Source organism: Myodes glareolus, chromosome 18, assembly GCF_982192425.1.
Source record: "Myodes glareolus chromosome 18, mMyoGla1.1, whole genome shotgun sequence".
NCBI lineage: Eukaryota > Metazoa > Chordata > Mammalia > Rodentia > Cricetidae > Myodes > Myodes glareolus.
The window spans coordinates 64,362,620-64,383,755 of record NC_142043.1 but is presented as its reverse complement, the minus strand read 5'-3'; the positions used below and the strand labels follow the sequence as shown (position 1 = coordinate 64,383,755).

Sequence of the window (21,136 nt, the reverse complement as noted above, 5' to 3'; positions counted from 1 at the left end):
AGTAATTTAATAATGATTTTGAGAGGTTGTGAGAAGGGAAAATGCCCCGAAACCATAAAGGAGGTTAATAACATTGCAAAAAGGAAAGCGCCTTTGATAGTGTTCAGTGTAGTCTGCTGGGTTTGCAGTTTTTGTTGGATTTTGTTCTTTTATTTATTTTATTTATTTATTTTTGAGACAGGGCCTCACTGTTTACTCCTGACTGACCTGACACTTATGTAGACTAGACTAACCTGGAACTCACAGCAATTCCCCCTGCCTCTGCTTCCAGGGTGCTGAGATTAAAGGAAGGAAATCATCACACTCTGCCTGTTTTGTTTTTGTTGAGATAAAGTCTCACGATGTAGCCCTGGCTGGCATGGGATTCGCTGTTTGTCCTGGACTGGTCTTAAACTGACAGCAATGCCCCTGCCTCTGCCTCCTGAGTCTTGCAGGAGTGCAGCGCCACAGTCTGCTAATCTCTCAGTTTCTCAGATGTGGAAACTGATTTAAAGTTTCTTGGCTGAGTCTGCCTCAGTCAAAGATGGGTCCTGTGCCAGGCAGGGTGCGAATCTTTTCCACCTTCACATCCCCCACCACTCTCGGTTCAGTTTGCCACACCCGGAAAGCACTCAGTACATGTCTGCGGATTTACTGCTGCCATGTCTATGGAGTTCGCTTCCGGGTAAAATTACAGCGGGACCGTTTTGTGTGTTCAGCTTCCTTTTGGTTTCTCCCATCCCACTCTGTCTGGTGGCCTGCTTCGCGTGGGCCATCCAAGCTCTGTGCCGGACAGGCCCTTCTGAGCCCTGGCCGGTTCTTTCCTGGGTTTCAGGTGCTACATCACGCTGGCTCAGGCGTTGGGAATGAACATGGGCGGGGCTCCAGCAGGACCCGCCGGGACGGGCAAAACGGAAACCACCAAAGACATGGGCAGGTGTCTGGGGAAGTACGTGGTTGTGTTCAACTGCTCGGATCAGATGGATTTCCGGGGCCTGGGAAGGATTTTCAAAGGCAAGTATCTCAGTTTTGGTGAGTTCATTTTTCATCGCCCTTTGGTATTTTTGATATAAATATTAAATGACACTATCATCATTAGGCTCGGTTGCTTTATATCGTACGGCATTTTGGATTAAAAGTGACCCATTAGCATAAATTCAGCGTGGCTCAATACTGCTGATCATGTTATGTTGCGTACATTGAATGTGTATTGGAATTTGAAGACAGAATCAATTTGTAACAGTCACACAGAAGTGGAGGAGAGCTAGTCTTCGTAGCAGATTGGTACTTGCAGCTTCCCTTTGCTGGGCTAAAACCCACTGAAATGGAAGGGTTTTTCTAAAAGCACAGTTACAAAGAAGTGATTTCGGCTGACACTGAGGGAGAAAACACCTCCAAGGGCACATCGGTGTCAGCGCTCAGTCTGACTTGGTGTAACTAACACAGCTCTCTGAAATAGGAGTCCTGCCAGAGGACTTTCTGAATGGGGCCCCTGCAAGGGTCAGGGGAGCTGTCCTGCCTTTCCCATCCCTTCCTCCAAGGCCCCAGAGGCAGGCATCTCAAACAGGAGTTTGCATCTGTGTTAAGACAATAGTGCAGTAAAAACCCGTTGGCTCAACATGACCAGAAGAGCTTAGGGCGGTGTCCAGAATAATGAGTCTCCGGGGTCGAGATGATAGGGGCGTTGCCTAGCGTGCCTGAAGCCCTGAGCTCCATCCGCAGTACCAGATAAGCAGTGTGTGGTTGTGCATGTGTAATCCCAGCATTCCACGGGTAGAGGCTGGAGGGTCAGGAGTTCAAGGCCAGTCTTGGCTACAGAGTGGGTTCCAGACAAATCTGGGCTACATGAGACCTTGTCTCAAAGAAGAAAACACACACACACATGCACAGAGAGGAGAGAGTGCATAAAGACTGCGAAGCTGAATTAAAGAGGAAACAGAAGAAAACTCAATAAACTCAGTGAAATTATAGCTTCAGAGACATTTGAGGTCTTTATACTCGTTAGCCGACTGAAGAAACCAGGGGGAAAAAAATAACAATTGAGAAGACAAGGAGAATTTACAGGGGGGAAAAAAAACCCGCTCTGTCTTGACTTACAAAAAGATGAGGAGATGGAAGGTTTGACAGAAAAACGTTATGGGCCTAAACATCCCAACATCCTTAGAATGGGCGTCCCCAAGGGCGAGAGCAAAGACTGGGCAAATAACGGCGGAAGAAATAAAGCATTTCATACAGCTGCAGGTGATAACGGCGCCCATCCTTGGAGAGTCGGGAAGGAACAGTGCTCCTGATCTCCAGGCCTGCCTTTGTGCTTGGTTCTGTAAGAAATACATAAAACCCCTCTGGCCATCTCATCCAGCAACCTGACACTCCTATCGCTCTGTAATGAAAGAACACGGAGAGATCAGACCTGCTGAGAGACAGCCCATATTCTGCCATTTCCCCCCAGAGCCTGGAGAACCGTTCCTCTCCATCCTAATTGAAGGCCGTGGTCCTCACAGGCAGGGTCTGATTTACCACCTCTCAGGACCCCTGCCTACAACGTCGTTGTCACACTTTCCTTTGGTACTGAGTTCCCTGTGTTTGGGGACGATATGCAAATAATTAAACATCTCCTGTCACAAGGATGAAATATGCCTTTCTAAACAGCCCAATGTGAAACGTTACATAAATTTGTGCTTAGGCATAATTTTTGGGGAGCCCTTCGGAGACACGATGGCTCTTAAGAAGGTGCCTCGCAAAAGGAAATTTTGCAAATTAACCATTTCTCCTGCCAGGTCTCGCGCAGTCGGGTTCCTGGGGCTGTTTTGATGAGTTTAACAGAATCGAATTGCCTGTTTTATCTGTGGCGGCCCAACAAATTTACATAGTTTTGACAGCAAGGAAAGAGAGGAAAAAGCAGTTCATTTTCTCCGATGGCGATTGTGTGGATTTGAATCCGGAATTTGGGATCTTCCTGACAATGGTGAGAACATGAGAAAATTGTTAATTGTTGCAGATATAAATAGATGAGTTTGTGTATTACAGGATAAATTAGCCAAAAGTCATGGACTCACTCTCTCTTGTTTTTTTTTTTTTTTAAGGCTTATTTTAAATTAATTATGTGTGCTGATGTGTGACTGTGTGCATGTGAGTGTAGTACCTACAGAGGCCAGAAGAGGGCGTCATATACCCTGAAGCTGAAGTCTGCAGGTAGTCATGAGATGTCTAGTGTGGGTGCTGGGAACTGAACCCCAGCGCTCTATAAGAGCGGCTCTTGCAGATGTGAGTTTCTTAAAACCAAGAAGATAACTTTTCTCCTCAATGCCTCCTGTCCATATGGGTTGACTGGGGTGGGCTCAGCTTTGTGCTTCCTTACTTTGGTATTAGGCCGATCAGGTGGTCACTGTCTTGCATCATTGTTGCATGGCATAGCAAAGAGAAAATGAATAACCATGCTTTGGCTTAGAGTTTCCACCCAGGAGGGACACACACAGGTCTCATGGGGCAAGCTGCATCCACCTTCAAGGTGGTCTAGAGAGTGGGTGTGGTTATATAGGCAGGAGAAGGAAGTGAGGCTGACGACCCACAAATGCCCCTTGTCTCACCCTAGAGCTGTAAGAGCCTCTAGGTAAGGTATATCAGGCTCACACTACACAGCCGGTAAGAGAAGTTAGCTGTTGTATGTGCTGTGTATGCAGGTACATGCTGTGTATGCTTGCACATGCCCCCATGTATGGGCCTGTGAAGTCTTTCCGTGTTAATCACCTTTTGAAACAGCACCTCTCACTGGTACTGGTACCATTACAGATGGTGTGAACTACCATGTGGGTGATGGAAACTGAACCTGGGTTTCCAAGAGCAGCCAGTGCTCTTAACTGCTCAGTCACCCCTCCAGCCCCTCTCTTCTAATATCATACTTTAGATCATAATTGCTCAGGTCTATTTTTAAGCTGTTTTTCCCTTTTCTATATTTTAAACCAGCAGATACACAGATGCCTGATTTTTTTTGCCAAACTGTGTATAGCTTTAATAACAAATTGAAAATGGATATATTAAAAAAGGTATGATATGAAATGCTATTAAATATGGATGGTCCAGTTCACATTTTTGAGAAAGTGAGCATATTCCATATATTTAATATTTCCGTGCACTGCCTTACAATCTGAATTAGGGGCCTGAAATGTATTCATATCCAGGAAATAAAAATTGAACCAGTAATTGAAAGTTAAATATATTTCAACTCTTAGAATCCTGGGTATGCTGGGCGCCAGGAGCTGCCAGAAAACTTAAAAATCCAGTTCAGAACGGTTGCAATGATGGTTCCCGACAGGCAGGTATGTGTCAGGGCTTAAGCGGGTGGTCTGTGTGGTTTGCTCTTTCTCCCAGTAAAGTTGCTTTAAAATGCCTCACCGTGTCAACCTGCAGATCATTATGCGAGTTAAACTTGCAAGCTGTGGTTTCCTCGAAAACGTTATCTTGGCGCAGAAGTTTTACGTTCTCTATAAACTCTGCGAAGAGCAACTTACTAAACAGGTAACAGCATGGTTATTGTTTTTGTGTATGTGTGTATGGGTATGTGCATGTACGTGCTGGTACCCACAGAGGCAGAAGAGGGCAGCAGACCCTTCTGAGCTAGAGCTGCCAGCTGTGGGTCCTCGACAAGAGGCTGGGCATTTGAAATCTACTGTTTGCCTCTCAGACTGCATCTGGCTGTCTTATTCTGAAAAGAGGCGTAGGTTGGGATCCTGCCCTGTTACCCTGCTTTCTCTGATGGAATGATTCCTTTTTTACTCTAAGGAGAGGGAGAAGAATTGCGCTCCCAACATTTAGCAGCGTAGCCGCTCTGCAATGCCCGCAGAATATCTGTACAGGGTGAGCCTGCACTTGGAAGTTCCCAGTGAAGTTTCTTTGTTCTCCCTTTCCCCATCCTAGGTCCACTATGACTTTGGACTGAGAAATATCCTGTCTGTGCTGAGGACCCTTGGATCTCAGAAAAGAGCCCGGCCAGAGGACAGTGAATTAAGTACGGTCATGCGAGGATTAAGAGACATGAACCTTTCCAAACTGGTAAATATCCCTGAACTAACTCTCTCTCTCTCTCTCTCGACCCTGGCCTAGTTTCTTTCTGCTCACCTAGCAAGGGAGCTTTACATGCTGCGCTCTGAATGCAATAGATAGTTGATATGTCTAACCAGCACCCAATGAAAGTACCTCCTCTTGCCAGTTGTGTGTAGTAAATCAGGCCGTCAGAGAGGGCTTCTGTTCCAGGTTTTCAATCCAGTCTCCTTTAAAATTCCTTTTGAATTGTAATTTTATGTTTATATATATGAGGTTTTCTTTGCCTGAATATATGTTTATATATGTACCATGTATGCACAGTGTCCTTGGAGGAACTGGAGTTCTAGGTAGTTGTGACCCACCGTGTGGCCCTCTGCAAGAGCAACAAGTGCTCTTAATCAATGAGCCACCTCTTTCGCCACCTTCCACCTATTGTTTGTGTGTGTGTGCACACGCATGTATGCAGGTGCATGTGTACACGTGCTTGTATGGAGTGACTCATCATGAGGTGTCAGATGACAACTTTTGGGAGTCGGTTTTCTTCTACCATGTGGGTCCCAGCGACTGAGGTTGTCAAGCTTGGCAGCAAGTGCCTTTGCCCACTGTGTGTCTCCCTAGCCCAGCAGTGCGATTTTTCTAACGCCATTCGCAGGGTGATAAAGTCTAAGCCTGGAACTCTGGATTCACAAGGAATCATGAGAACTATTCTCTCTCTCTCTCTCTCTCTCTCTCTCTCTCTCTCTCTGTCTCTCTCTCTTCTCTCTCTCTTCCTCTCGTCTCTCTCTCTCCTCTCTCTCTCTCCAACCCCTTAACTCTTAGTTTTAAAAAAAACCTCCTCTCTAAACAACAGTTTCTTTCATTTGTGTGTGTGTGTGTCTCTCTCTATCTGTGCATGTGTGCAGGTGTGCGTGTAGAAATCAGAGGCGTGACCTCATGTTTTTCATGTTTGTTACGATGACAGCCAGTGTCGAGCTTCTGTGCTGTGTGACGTGGCACAGGTGAAGCCCTGTGTGTGGGTGAGAAGGAATGGCATGCAGGACGTCTGCATTCTAGGGTCTGAGCTAACCAAGAGCCTCTGGAGAGGTCATGGCTTTTGCACGTCTTCTTCGGATGAGCTTTTCTGTTAGCTCCTCTCAGTGTCCCTGAGACAGGCTGACCTACTGTCTCTTATTCGAGAGGGGCACCTCGGAGAGGCGAGAGGACTCATCCATGATCATAGTCAGCCACCTTTCCGGTGCCAGGCCCTCTGTTCCTTATTCTTGGAACTTTGACAATCGAGAAAGCATCAGTGTGTGTGTGTGTGTGTGTGTGTGTGTGTGTGTGTGTGTGTGTGTAGTGCTCAGGACTTAAGCACACTTGCTGTTCTTCCAGAGGATCTGTGTTCAGTTTCTAGCACCCATGTCGGGTGGCTCAAAACTGCCTGTAACTCTTGCTCTAGGGTGCCCTCCACCCTCTGCTGCCCTCTGTGGGTCCCTGCACGCAGGTGCACATGCCCACCTACAGATACAGACACATAAATAAGAATAAATCTTAAAACAACACAAAAATCATCAGGGGAGCTTCAGAGGATAGAAGGAAGTGAGAAGGGGCTGGAAGTTGGGAATTGGGTGGGGATCGGCTTGCTCAAACCCAGTCCTTAAAAGCAAAGGCAGGACATTGTTCTGATGGTGTGTCCGGCCACTGTTGGACGAAGTCATTGAGGGTAAGGGCTGTTTCCTACTGTAAGTGAGCTATCAATACCCTGTTTCCATGGTGGTGGGACTATTAATAGCCTACTTTAAGGTTACCGTGAATATGAGCCTGTGAGGGGCAGATAAAGTAACGAGATGAAGCACGGATCAAGGATGGATTGTGGAATGCCTAGGTATTTTGAGCGCCATAGGGGTTGGTTCAGTGGTGGCGCTGAGAGTGCCAGAGGGTGCAAGCCTGCCTCGGAGTTAAGAAATGATCCTCTGGGACTAAAGCGGCGAGGACCACGCACACACACACCCTACTCAGCTAAGGAATTACTGTTGACTGTCTGTGTTTGTGTTAATGTATGCCATCTTAGGTGGATGAAGACGAGCCCCTGTTCCTCAGCTTGATCAACGACCTGTTTCCGGGGTTACAGCTGGACAGCAGCACTTACGTAGAACTGCAAGCTGCCGTGAGCAACCAGGTCAACCTAGAAGGTCTGATTAACCACCCGCCCTGGAACCTCAAGTTAGTGCAGGTGAGGGCCTTGGGAACTCCCGGGCGAGTGCACAACGGGGCCACGGTGGCAGATCTTACCCCCTGGGGCCACACTGGCAGATCTTACCCCCTGGGGCCACGGTGGCAGATCTTACCCCCTGGTACTTACTCCATGTAAGGGTCGATGCTGAACCAATGCCGGATAGCCATCATTGCAAGAAGAATCCTCAGGGGGGCCATGTTTGTTTTTAGAAGGAATGCATTTGTCCTGCCTTTATGAAACCCAGCAGTCATTTAGTCTAGCTGATACTTAACCCTCATGAGAAGGTCGATGGTAACCAGAATCCGAGAAGAGTTGGGACGGGAGGCAACAGCCCAGCTGGCTTCTTGCATTCACTCTGGTGGTATTACCGGGAGCTGATACCTCAGGGTTTGCTCGTGTGTGTGTGTGTGTGTGTGTGTGTGTGTGTGTGTGTGTGAGAGAGAGAGAGAGAGAGAGAGAGAGAGAGAGAGAGAGAGAGAGCACATGTTAGGGTTCACCTATATTAGATGTCTAGCTCAGGCTAGCTTAGAACTTCCCATGTGGTTGAGGATGGCCCTGCCTCTGTCTCTGGAGTGCTGAGATCACCGATGCACACCACTAATCCCACCGTATACTGAGTGTCAAAAGCCGTGAGCTTCGTGTATGCAGGCATGGATGAAGCATGAATCTAATTAGTCTTATTAAATAAAAACCTGGAATCAGATATCAAGGGAGTGAAAGCTGAAAGATCAAAGAAGCCGAGAAGCCAGTCACTAGACTTCTTACCTCTGCGACATCTCAGACCGAATGGGGACATTCCAGACTCTATGAACCCTCAGACTAAATGAAGGTGGTCGTGTCTCCACCCGCCTTAGATTCCTGTCTCCTCCTGATTATGCTGGGACTAAAGGCCTGAGCCTTCCAAGTGCTGGGATCAAAGGTGTGAGCCACCACTGCCTGGCCTCTCTGGTTAACTAGTGGCTAGGTCCACCCTCTGATCTCCAGGCAAGCTTTCTTTGTCAGAACACAACCAAAATCTAACGCCACACGAGCCCCCTAGGACTGAGCTATGTTCACAGCCCACTCTGGGCTGTGTTCTTCCTATGTCTCGGTGAATCTGAATCCCCTCTGCCATTCCCGTGTACCCAGTGTCTGTATGCTTTCGCTTCTAGTAGCAAATGGAAGGCTGAAGGCACTTTGTATGTGGGCACCGGGGCAGGCATTGCCTGAACACTTACTGCTCCAACTCCCAAGTGCCACCTCCTTAAGGAAGGATGGGTGGGGGAGGGGAAAGGAAGGCCAAGTTCCTCTGATTCCAGGTGGAGAGTCCCTGGCGGGATCGAGCCTGTCTGCCCGCTGCGGGTGCCCTCCACTGCACCCTACTCAGCTGTCCCGTCCCGGACTGTCAATTCCACACCCTCCTCCTCATCTCCCAAGGGTGCATTTGAAAAATTCAAGCCCTGTGGCTGGAGACCCAGAAGGCTTTGCGATGCTGCTTTCCGCCACTGGGGGGCGACATCACCACACTGCAGGTGCACTCAGAGCCCAAGGGGCAGAGTAAGAGTCCATCCCGCATTAATTATTTCCAAAATGTAATTCAAGTCCCACATTGTCATGACTTTATCACGTATGTCGTTTCTTAACGCGACGCCAGTTTGCTTCCCGCGGCCAGTAAGACAAAGAACACTTGGATGTTATTTAAAGCCTTTGAAATTTCAGCGAACTCGTACGAATGCCAGCCAGAGAGTAATAACCTACATTTTCCCATGTGTCATTTGATGGTGTAGTTGTATGAGACCTCGCTGGTACGGCACGGCCTGATGACTCTGGGGCCCAGTGGTTCTGGGAAGACCACCGTCATCACTATTCTGATGAAGTCATTAACAGAGTGCGGGAGGCCCCACAGAGAGATGCGGATGAACCCGAAGGCGATTACCGCACCCCAGATGTTTGGCCGACTAGATACAGCCACAAACGACTGGACAGATGGAATCTTCTCCACTCTGTGGAGGAAGACATTAAAAGCTAAAAAGGGTATGCACGGGCCTTCCTCCAAGTTTGCCTTTTTCTAGGCAAGCTTATAAACAACGACTGTTTCGAATTTCCATTGATTTCGATTGATCTTCCCCTACCCCCTGTCCTTGTCTGCAGGTGAAAACATCTTCCTCATTCTCGATGGCCCCGTGGATGCCATTTGGATTGAGAATTTAAACTCGGTGTTGGATGATAACAAGACCCTCACCCTGGCTAACGGGGACCGCATTCCCATGGCCCCCAGCTGTAAGCTGCTGTTTGAGGTGCACAACATTGAGAACGCCTCTCCTGCGACGGTGTCCAGGATGGGCATGGTGTACATCAGCAGTTCGGCCCTCAGCTGGAGGCCTATACTGCAGGTGGGGACCGGAAGCAGGGGGGTGGGGTGGGGTGCCTGGAAACAGGTGGGGGTGGGGCGGGGTGGGGGGTGGGGGCCTGGAAACAGGCAGGGGTGGGGTGGGGGGCCTGGAAACAGGCAGGGGTGGGGTGGGGGGCCTGGAAACAGGCAGGGGTAGGGCGGGGTGGGGTGTGGGGGGCTGGAAACAGGCAGGAGTCTGTGTGTCTACACCATTCTACTTATGCTCATGTGTATCCGTGTGTCTTCAGGTACTCATGTGTGAGTACACGTGGAGGCCAGAAGGCAGCCTTGGGTGTTTGCGCTCAAGACATCCTGCCATGCACACTTCTTTTATTTTTGCGACAGTGTCTCTCAGTGGCCTGGAATTTGTCAAGTAGGCTAGGCTGGCTGGACAGAGCGAGTCTCCAGGATTTGCCTGTCTCCACCTCCCCAGCGCTGGGATCATGGGCATGTGCCGTCATGCCTAGTTGTTGTTGTTGTTGTTGTTGAACTCTTGTCCTGGTGCTGGCGAGGCAAGCCCTGCCTGCCAGTTGAGCTGTCTTCCCGGCTCTGCACTTCCTCAGCAAGCACAGGTACTGTTCTCTGCCTCCAGGCCTGGCTGAAGAAGCGCACCCAGCAGGAAGCCACTGTGTTCCTGGGTCTGTATGATAAGGCGTTTGAAGATACGTACACATTCATGAAGCTGAACCTGACCCCCAAAATGCAGCTCCTGGAGTGTAATTACATCGTGCAAGTAAGACTTGCCTTGCTTTGTGCCTCCCTTGCTCTTAACCCAGCCGTCACTTATAGGCATCTAGAATGGGAAGTTCCCAGGGGCTAGGGAATCTTTCGCGGTGTGAGTGTGAGGGTCTGAGAAGCTGAATTCCCAGAGGAGGAGGGATGAATTTGGAATCTGGTCCTCTGACTCTGGGGCCAGAAGCACCCTTAGGGCATGCGTAGAGGAGGCCCTTTGCCTTTTCAGAGTGGGAAAGCCAGACCCAGCGGCCCATGCTTGCAGGTTCCCAGCTCACATCCCTTCTCTTGGTCACACAGCCCCTGAAGCTTTATCTGTCCTCTAATGCTGGGGGCTGTCAAGAAGGCATCAGACAATGTCTTCGGATAGTTCTGTTTCCGTTTCCCTTCCCCTCCCGCTTTTGATTTTCTTCTTTCAAATATTTTAACTCAAACATTTTAAAATTGGAAAAAAAAATGGGTCTTATTTGAAATCCTTCGCAGTCTCTCACTCTTCTGGAAGGTTTAATCCCCTCTAAAGAAGAAGGAGGCTTCTCATCTGTGGAGCATCTCCATAAGCTCTTTGTGTTTGGCCTCATGTGGAGTTTGGGAGCCCTTTTAGAACTGGAGAGCAGAGAAAAACTCGAGGTCTTTCTACGAGGTCACGGAAGCAAGTTAGACCTGCCAGAAATACCCAAGGGCACCAATCAGACCATGTACGAGTTCTTCGTCACTGATTATGGTAAGTAACTGAATTACGCTCAAACAAAATGACTTTAAGGTATACATTTCTCAGAGTTGAGAACGAAGCCAACCAGGACTATAATGACAAATACCGTTGTGAAAATGTGTCAGAGATAGGATTTTGTATATTATCTGGGCTGGAAGCTGGGCCTTCCTGACTTCTTCACTTGGGATGGTCTAAGTAAAACCCACCATGAGAAGCAATTCCTGGCTCAGCGCCTGCCTCCTGATGCTTTAGGGAGCAACACGGAAGCACACACAAATGAGCCCCACGGTCCGTCTGTGCCGGTGTCAGAATGAGGAGAGTGATCCGGCGGGCAGGGCCTTGCCTTTGTGTCGTGCATTCCTCCAGGCCCAGCTCACCTTCCCTTCAAACAAATATCCTTCAACTTGATGCCTTTGTCCAGAGCCAGGATCCTTCTTCTAAGCCCCTGAGAGAACAAAACGATAAACCCTTTCCCTTGTTTCCCATATTTACCTCTGCGTCCTCCCCCAAACCTCCAGAGTAGCAAAGGTATTTTTTACGTTGAACACATAAACTCAAAAGGATAACTAGAACAGCAGGGAAGCCAGCAATAAAAAGAATCCAGACGACAGGAAAGCAGTCGGCACAAGGCTTTTGATTTAACATGCAGGACGCCGCTAACTACTAGTTGAGGGGTAATTTGCTGTGCATCTCCCGGAACCTCCAGAGGACTCAGGAAGTGGAAACACCGGGGAGGCGGAACCAGCAATCACAGGGCTGGTTCTCAGTCTCTTTAAGAGAAAAGATTTCCTAGGTCTCTTTCCAAAGCTGCTGCAGGGCAGCTGCACCCACCTGACCCTGCAAAGGGTAGAAGGGAGAGCTTCTGAGTTCCCTAGGCACCGAGGAGGGTGTGAGAACCTGGCCAATGGGAAGAGGATTAGGCACACATCCGTGTTTGGAAGGGCCTTCTGGGAAGGATTGGGACAGATGGATTGTGCCACGGTACGAGTGTAGAGGTCAGAAGACAGTTGTGAGAGTTGGTTCTCTTCCTCCCACTCTGGTTCTGGGGACTGAAGTCAAATTGTCAGGCTTGGTGGCAAGCTCCTTTAGCGGCTGAGCCATCTCCTGAGCCTTCTCTGGTTTTCCCACTCTAAACGATTAGTGCTGATGAAGTTTGTATGCCCAAGCATCTGTGCCCATGAAGTGAACCAAAGCTTTCCATACTTTGTGCTTGTAAAGGGCTCTCAGTTCGTTATTAGCTCACCCTTCAGTTTGTGTGTATGTGTTTGAATATGTATGTGTGTATCTGTATCTGTATATGTGTGCATATGTGTTTTTATGTGTGCATGTATGTATTTATGTGCCTCTGTGTGGATGTATATGGGTATATATGTGTATCGTGTGTGCGTGCATGTATATATGTGTGCATGTGTGTGTACGTGTATATTCTCGTCATCAGGGGAAACCAGCACGTTTGGAGAGACTCTTCTTAGATTTAGAAGTCCCTGCTTCCAGACCAGCTGGAGTTCCAGTCTGGGTGTAGCCTTTGACATCAGCAAGTGGGGCGCTCAGTGTATGGAACCGTCCTTTTAGACACTGGACAAAGGCAGAAAGAGAACCAAGTCATGAGAGAAGGCGACTTCTAGCAGGTGCTTAGGGAACCCAGCCAGAACCACCAGTCTCATCAGGACAAGAAGGGATGGATCTGGCCGAAGCGGCTGGGTTAGGATTTCAGGGTGGAATGCCACTGCAGAGGGACTTGCGAGGAGAGGAGGAGCCAGAAAAGAATGGAAACAGAATGGGCAAATGCACAAGCAGTGAAATTGCACTGATTGATGCATCGAGCCCATGCTAGGAGGGAGAGAGGCAGCTCGAGGTGCGGGCTCCTTGCTTCTGTACTTTCCTGGCAGTTCCGGAGCAGCCCACTCTCAGAGTTCATCTTCTCAAGAGCAAAGAAACATTTGCAGCAATGCTGCAGACTGTAAAACATCCAGAACAGGGAGACTTTGTAGCTCTCTGTGTCTCAAAAGAATAAAGGTTTCAATTAACCCCAACGTAAACAGGACAGCGAGCAGAAATCAATGAAACTAGAATAGAAAAAAGACGGAACCAAAAGATGATTCTTTGTAAAGATCAATAAAAGTGATAAAGCTGTTATTAGAGGTATCAGAGGTTAGAAATGTAGGAAAATATGAATTACCACTGGTGGGCTGGGAGATAACCTCAGTCAGTGAAGTGCTTGCCGTGTTAGTGGGAGGACCCAAGTTTCATCCCCAGAACGGATGTAGAAAAGCTGGCGTTGTGTGTATGCATGTAACCCCAACCCTGGGGAAGAGGAGACGAGAGGGTGCTTTATGTTCACTGAGCTGCCAGCGTGATTGGTGAGCTCCAGACCAGCGAGCTAGTCTGTCTAAAAACAAAACAAAACAAACAAACAAAAGATCGATGGTGAATGCCATCTGAGGGAAAATCACACCAGAGGTTATTTCTCTGACCTCCATATGCACAGACGCACATGGACAAGCATACATATGCAAACAGCTATGCAAACACATGAAAGGAATAAATGAGTAAGCAAATAACCGTTGGCAAGAACGAAAGGGAGAGCATTAGATAAGTAGATGTATTGATGTTTTAGGAAAGCATTTTAGTGTTTTGCATGATCTAAGCGATTGTTTCTAGCACTTGACATTTGTATAGCTTTCCATAAGCATCTAAGGACACACGTTGATGAAGATGAAATTCTGCCTGTCGTGTAGGTGATTGGGAACACTGGAACAAGAGACTGCAGCCTTACTTCTACCCAACGGACAGCATTCCAGAGTATTCATCCATCTTGGTTCCCAACGTTGACAACATCAGGACCAATTTTTTGATAGACACGATTGCAAAACAGCATAAAGTAAGTGTAGTGAGCTCTTAGGTGGCCCCAAACCATGTAAGAAACACATTGCCTCTCATATACAACAGGAAGAATACATAAATCCCAGCAAAAGGGCCCGGACAGGGTGTCACTGGAGAGGGAACCCTTCTGACAGTGGTTCCAGGTTCCAAAATGGTCTTCCTCTCTGTCTCCACTGATGAGGATGTGGGTGTCACCTTCCATAGATGCTTCTGTATGCAAGTAGGCAACCATATTCTCTACCAGCACCCCAATTTTGCTGTGTACACTTTTCTACCTTTAACCTCACTGGGATTGATCTGAATGTAGGTGTGGCTGCAGAAAAACAAATAACATCATGGGGTCGACTCATGGGATGGCGAGTAAGAGCAGGGAGAGCCATAGAGTCTTTGGCGCTAACACAGTCAGCACCGTTGAGCCCTGTTCTTCCACTCTTGCAGGCTGTTTTGCTCACGGGAGAGCAGGGGACCGCGAAAACTGTGATGGTGAAGGCCTATCTGAAGAAATACGACCCCGAAGTACAGCTCTCCAAGAGTCTAAATTTCTCCTCTGCCACAGAGCCGATGATGTTTCAGGTAGAAGCCGTCGTTAGCTGTGGTGATATTAAGCCTGCTAAAGATTTTCAAGCGGTGGTTCCAGTAAAATGAGTGTGCTCTCTGTGTGTTTCCCCGGACATGCGGCTTAGCAGTTGGCATCAGCTAAGTCTGCTTTCCTTTTTAAAGATTCATTGATTGATTTTTATTTGCATGTGCGTGTGTGTGCGCATGTGCGCGTGTGTGTGTGTGTTTGTGTGTGTGTATGTGTTCGAATTTATGCATACCATATGCATGCAGGTGCCTGAAGAGGCCTGCAGGGGTTGCTGGGTCTCTTGGAACTGGCATTTGAGTTGCCGTGTGGGTGCTGTGAGCCAAAGCTGGCCCTCTGCCAGAGCAACGAGCACTCTTGAGTTACTCTTTAAAGGCATCTATCTCTCCATAGCTAAGTTTGCCGCCTCATGACTGAATTAGAAGCCAAATCCAAGTAGTATTATTTTGGCTTAATGTTGAACCTGAGGCTGGGCTCAGGAGCATGTCAGTTTTAGTGTATTGATGGTTAACATTCCCATCTCTTGATGCTATTTAAGGTGCATATTTAATAATTATGCTCGAACTTACCTGGTTCTAACAGTAAATTATATTTTGTTTGGAAAACATGGTGGGTCTTAAGGATGGAAATCCAGTGGCCATGACACACCACTTTCTTTTCTCTAGAGAACAATAGAAAGCTACGTGGATAAGAGGATGGGAAGCACCTACGGGCCCCCAGGAGGGAGGAAGATGACTGTGTTTATTGATGACATTAATATGCCGGTGATCAATGAATGGGGAGATCAGGTATGCCTTAGGAGCTTGATGCAGCGGATGTGTAACTCCTCTGGAGCTGGAGTTGCAGGAGATGGTGTGTCATCTGAGGTGGGCACAGGGACGTGAAATGGGGTCCTCTGAAAGAGGCACCCCCAACTGCTGAGCCTCCTTCCAGCCTAGTGTTTTCCCTTAATCAACCGCCTGCCCATTGAGTCTAATAGTTCTCAGCCCCTCTGTCTTCTTCCTTCTGAACCCATCTGTGGTTTGCTAGGATTCTTCATGTCTACTTGGCATCTTGACTACATGCCCTTTCTGGCTCCCTGCTCCATCCAGCCTTGCCCCAGCTTTCATCCTTGCTTCCCCCCCCCTCTAATGACCACCTGCTAGCTAACCAATCCCAAACAGAACAGCAGAGCATCGCCTCTCACCCACCCATTCCCTCACCCACTGCAGATCATGATCCCTGTTGCCGTCATCTGTCACCCCAAGCCGGTCCCCATTAGAGGACCTGACCGATGTGGCCAGCATCCAGTGTGTCCTGATTGGCTCCCAGTGACATAGCCAGCCTTGGGAGCTCCATCTAGCTTGAGTTCACCAGGCCTGGCCCTTTGTCCCTGTTCCTGCTCTTTATGACCCTTGCTCTAGGACCCACTAGCAGCTCGGTGCCCACCCTGAGAGCAATCCTTGTGTGGTTCTTTCTGCTTCTGCTCTACCTCAGGGCCGGGGGACGTTAGCAGTTCTCAGAGGTGGAGGCACGCTTAGCTCTGGCCTGCCTTCGTTGTCCTGGGCTCTAAACTCATTTGTTCCTCGAGGGGTGTCTAGTCAGATTTGAAATAGCCCAAACTTGTTTGGTGACGAATCGTCTGTAATTCAGGAATCAGCTGCCCCATATTCAACCTGTCAGGAACCCCGCTGCTCTCCATAGTAAGACACCCCTCCTGGGAGCCTTGTGCGCCATCTCCCTGCTTTATTTCCTCCGAAACATTTATGGTACAGTATTTTATTTGCCCATAAGCATACGCCTGTGCGTTTTGTCTCCCGCAAGAATGCATGCTTCATGAAGATGGATTTTTGTGTGTGTCTAAAGAGAGCCTGGCACACAGTGGTTGAATACTAGTTGGATGAAAGACTGTTCTATTGGGGGTGCTTGTGTGTGGTCCCCTTGGAGATACCCAAACGGAATACATTTGAATACACAGAGTTGGAGCGTGGAAGGGAAGCTAAAGCCAGAGCAACAGCTTTGAGATGCTTGGGGATGTGGAGTTGCGGTGGTGTGGCTGGAATCATGAGAAGTGGGGGGGGGGGCTGGAAAACAGTTACATGTGAGCGTGCGTGGGTTAAACATGACTAGGGGTGATCCAGAGTCATCAGAGGATTCTGGAAAGACTCGTGCCTCAAGAACCAAGGCAAGGGGACACGCTAGCAGAGCCAGAGCTACAGAGAAGAGTCTGTAGCCTCCAAAGCGAAATGTTGAGTAGTTCATCGTGTCGAAGACTCGGGGCCGAGGCCACTCCATGTTCTGATATGAAGTGAGTGTGGGAGGGGTCTGGGATCAAACTTGTCGCTCTGAGCGCTGTTGCCGGTGCACCAAGCGTTTCATAGGCATCCCCTACCCAAGCTGACCTGGAAATTTGTTTTAGCAGTGTAAGGAGGGGCACACTGGCCTCCCACCAGATGCTGGTGTCCTTTCATTCAAGGCGCCTTGCAGGTGGTGGTCAGAATGACAAGCACACTTCTTCCGTGGAAGGAGCCGGATGTTCTCCGATAATCTCATCTATATATGATGAGATTAAGGAGCTGTTGAGGGCCAGTGACGTGTTCAGAGACGCTCATGTGTGGCGTTGCAGATAACGAACGAGATCGTGCGGCAGATGATGGAGATGGAGGGCATGTACAGCCTGGACAAGCCTGGGGACTTCACCACCATCGTCGACGTGCAGCTCATAGCGGCCATGATCCATCCCGGAGGGGGGCGGAATGATATCCCGCAGCGCTTAAAAAGGCAGTTCACCGTGTTCAATTGCACGCTGCCTTCAAACACGTCTATAGACAAGATTTTTGGTACGGGTACTCTGAGTGCTTAGTTTCTTATTGCATCATATAATGGATACAAACCATAGAACAATTTACCTAAGAGCTAATCTTAAGAGTCGGTCTGGAATGGGGATGAGGTATCTGAAACGGACAGCCAAATACCAGCATTAAGATGACTGGTGTTGGTAGCTTGTTCTAGGACTCAAAGATACTTAGGAAGAACCTTGTAGATGGTGGCGTAAGGAGGGAGGGAGGGGCGAGGAGGTGGCTTAGTTAGTAATGTTGGCCATATAAGTCAGAGGATCTGAGTTCAATCCCACAGTAGTCCCTGTGCCGGGTATAGAGGCAGGAGTATCCTGGGGTTTGCTGGATAGCCAGTGTAGTCATTTTGGCACGCTTCAGGCCAATGAGAGAGTCTGTCTTAGAAAAGGTGTGTGGCACCTGAGGAGCAACAGCTGAGGTTGTCCTTTGGCCTGAGGACACACACACACACACACACACACACACACAGGAATGCCTGTACACATGAACACACACATACCCAAGCATGCACACACACATATGCATATGCATATACACAGACACACACACGCACAAATACTTACCTACATATAAGTATACCCGTACATACACACATATGCGCATATACGGGTATATCTGTGTACACATGCACACACACAGCCAAGCACACAAATACACATGCATACACACACACACACACACACACACACAAGCGCACGCATGGTAGAGGAAGCTCTGTGTTTTGTCCTCACATGGATGGTCAGGAAAATCTGGCTGGTGAGTGACAGTCCTTTCACACACTCTGTGAGTTAACAGTAATAACTAGTGCTTTGAAGTGCTAATGAAATTCAGATTATTGGTACCAAATTTGGCATCTATAACATGTACTATGAAAAATCATGAAATATAGGATAGATTGACTTGATTGCGTGATGTGGCAGGCACTGGAAATCGGAAGAGAAGGGGGGAAGAGTTTCAGTGGAGACAGGAACAGTCTGTAATGTTTATGGGACAACTGTTAAAATTGGACCCCTGCCTCATGCCAAAGCACAAAATGAAATACATGTAGACTAAGGGCCCAGCTACGGATGGCTGTTGGGAGGATTAGGCATGAGTCCGTACATCACCCACTGCCACTAGGGATGGCTGGGCCCCTCTGACTTACAGTGCTCATCCTTGCTAGGTAGTCAATCTCGTGATGATTCATTCACTAGATAAACATGTGCCCTGTGACCTTTAAAAAAACCAACTGTGTACCTTCCGTCTTATTTTCTCTCCAGGAGTTATTGGCTGTGGATATTTTGATCCGTGTAGAAAGTTCAAGCCTGAAATATGTGAGATGATTGGGAACCTCGTCTCAGTGGGCCGAGTGCTGTGGCAGTGGACCAAGGTAACTGCAGCTCATTAAGAATGACACTCAGGGTGGAGAGATGGCTCAGCAGCCAAGAGCACTCGCTGCTCTGGCAGAGGATCCAGGCTCTGTTTCCAGCACCCTCATGATGCCCACAACTGTCTGATGATCGGATGCCTGCTTCTGGCCTCTGCGGGCACTGTACACACACGGTACACAGATATACACGGAGACAAAAACGCTTGTACACAAAAAATAGAAATAAATAAGTTTTTAAAAACACCTGACGAACTCCGTAGGGTACATTTTCAACACAGAAAAGCCTTCCTCTGTGAACAGGTGCTGCAGAGAGTATTTCCTGAGTTAGTGGTGTGGGGGCGCTTCAATCAGAGCAATGTGCAGAACATACTTGGGGGTGTGGAGACAGTTTAGTCAGTAAACTGTATGTTGTGCAAGCATGGGGACCTGAATCTACATGGATTCTGAGCATCCATGTAAAAAGACAAGCTTGGCATCACATGCCTGTAATCCTAGCTCCGGGAGGCAGAGACATAGGACCTTATGGGGTCGCCGGCCATCTAGTTTTGATCTCCAAGCACATTGTGTCAAAATATAAGGTGGAAAAATGATAGAGGAAAGATGCCTGATGTCAACCTCTGGCTTCTACACAATGTGTACATACATGTGTACATGCACCTGCATACACAGCAACAACTGCACATGCATAAACCACACACAAGAAGGTAGCTTATTTGAATCTGAATGTGAATAGTCATCATTCTTGCCTGTATGATCACCAGTTCATCTTCAGTTTTTGTTATGATGGATTTTCATGTCCACATAGCCATGTATTTTTAGAAAACCCACATACTGCATGTGGTTTTGTCCATTCACCCATCCATATGCACTACTGAGGTCGGCCGTCAGTAGGCATGGTCTCCCCCAGTTTGTGTTGTTCTTGGGAATTCACGGGAGAGGGACTTGCTTGAGGCTGACCAGTGGTAGTGCGACAAGAGTTGGAGGTGTCTCCTGTACATTTTTCTTGAGTCCACCCTGTTTAAGGATTCCTGGCTTTAAATTTTTTTATGTTGCTTATTTATGAATTAATTTTTCTCTGACACGGATGCTGTGATGAAAACATGAACTTGGTTTTGGTTTATTTACCCTCCAGGTCCTATCTCAGATAGGATACGTGATTGGGGGCTGGAAAGATGGCTGAGAGCACTGACTGCGGCCTCCACTGGTGGCTCACAACCACCTGTAACTCCAGTCCTGGGGTCTGATGCCCTCTTCTGGTGTCTCTGGCGCACAGACGTACACATGCAAACAAAACACATAAAAGTGAAGGAAAATATTAAAAATAGGGTATATAAAATAGAATAGTCAAAAGGACATTTCTATGCTTAATTTTTAGCTGAGAACTACACAGAGTATTAACCTCGTTTCTCATCTCCAGGTGAAGATGCTGCCAACGCCCTCGAAATTTCACTACATCTTCAACCTTCGCGATCTTTCCAGAATTTGGCAAGGGATGCTAACCATAAAAGCCGAGGAGTGTGGCTCAGTCCCCATCCTCATGTCCCTCTTCAAGCATGAGTGTAACAGAGTGATCGCAGACAGGTGTGCACTGCAGCCCTGAGGTTTGCACACACGGCCTGCGAAGCTGAATGCCTAGATTAACACTTGTATTACCTTCTCAGATCCATGGAATAAGGATTATTGTCTCAGATTGTGCGTGTGCGCACACATGCATGTGTGCATGTGCCTGGTATCTTTTTCAACTCTCTCCAATATTTTTTTGCGGTGATGTCTCTCATTGAATCCAGAGCTGACTAATTCAGCTAGACTGATGTGCCAAAGAACACCAAAGCTTCTCCCGCCTCTGCCTTCCTACAGCTAGGGTGACAAGGGGCATGCTGCTGCTCCTGGCCTTTACGACGACCTTGGCTGTCCACACTCAGGGCTTTTATGCTTGTGTGCAGCAATTTGTCCACAGTTCTGCCTGCATGTAAGCCTGCAGGCCAGAAGAGGGCGCCAGATCTCATTACAGATGACTGTGAGCCACTGTGTGGTTGCTGGGAATTGAACTCAGGACCTCTCAAGGAGCAGCCAGGGCCCTTAACAGCTAAGCCATCTCTCCAGCCTCTGTGCACAAATTTTCAAAGAAGCTTGAGAAGTATTCATGATGTTTCCCACTTGCCAATCTATTTGAGACAGTTCTCTGTCAGCTCGCCCCACACTGCTGTAACAGCTCCCCCTACGGGGCCACCTCACCATTGAGAACTGATACAATTTAGCAGCGAATTTCAGCTGTGTATTTTCTAAAATCGGTAACCATTGCCTGGATGGAGTCTCATATCACCCTGTTAAAGTTCAATCGTCTCTCTGAGCTGCAGTTTCCTCAACTGTGGTATGTAGGTGAGGCCACCAGGCTCCTGAGGTTACAGAGTGGGAGCTGCG

At 48.2% G+C, this 21,136-nt stretch overlaps 1 protein-coding gene across 1 annotated transcript in view; it reads left to right on the top strand.

Annotated features, from left to right (window-relative positions):
• Dnah8 (dynein axonemal heavy chain 8) overlaps positions 1 to 21,136 on the top strand; it is a 220,937-nt gene that overhangs the window by 83,721 nt on the left and 116,080 nt on the right. Inside the window, exons 43-58 of the mRNA XM_087898351.1 lie at positions 815 to 993; positions 2,757 to 2,944; positions 4,209 to 4,295; positions 4,387 to 4,494; positions 4,894 to 5,028; positions 7,070 to 7,231; positions 9,001 to 9,247; positions 9,365 to 9,606; positions 10,198 to 10,338; positions 10,821 to 11,058; positions 13,785 to 13,927; positions 14,368 to 14,502; positions 15,178 to 15,300; positions 17,118 to 17,331; positions 18,606 to 18,715; positions 20,133 to 20,296. Of these exons, the coding sequence (XP_087754477.1) occupies positions 815 to 993; positions 2,757 to 2,944; positions 4,209 to 4,295; positions 4,387 to 4,494; positions 4,894 to 5,028; positions 7,070 to 7,231; positions 9,001 to 9,247; positions 9,365 to 9,606; positions 10,198 to 10,338; positions 10,821 to 11,058; positions 13,785 to 13,927; positions 14,368 to 14,502; positions 15,178 to 15,300; positions 17,118 to 17,331; positions 18,606 to 18,715; positions 20,133 to 20,296 (2,616 nt within the window). The remainder of the gene's footprint in view (positions 1 to 814; positions 994 to 2,756; positions 2,945 to 4,208; positions 4,296 to 4,386; positions 4,495 to 4,893; positions 5,029 to 7,069; positions 7,232 to 9,000; positions 9,248 to 9,364; positions 9,607 to 10,197; positions 10,339 to 10,820; positions 11,059 to 13,784; positions 13,928 to 14,367; positions 14,503 to 15,177; positions 15,301 to 17,117; positions 17,332 to 18,605; positions 18,716 to 20,132; positions 20,297 to 21,136) is intronic.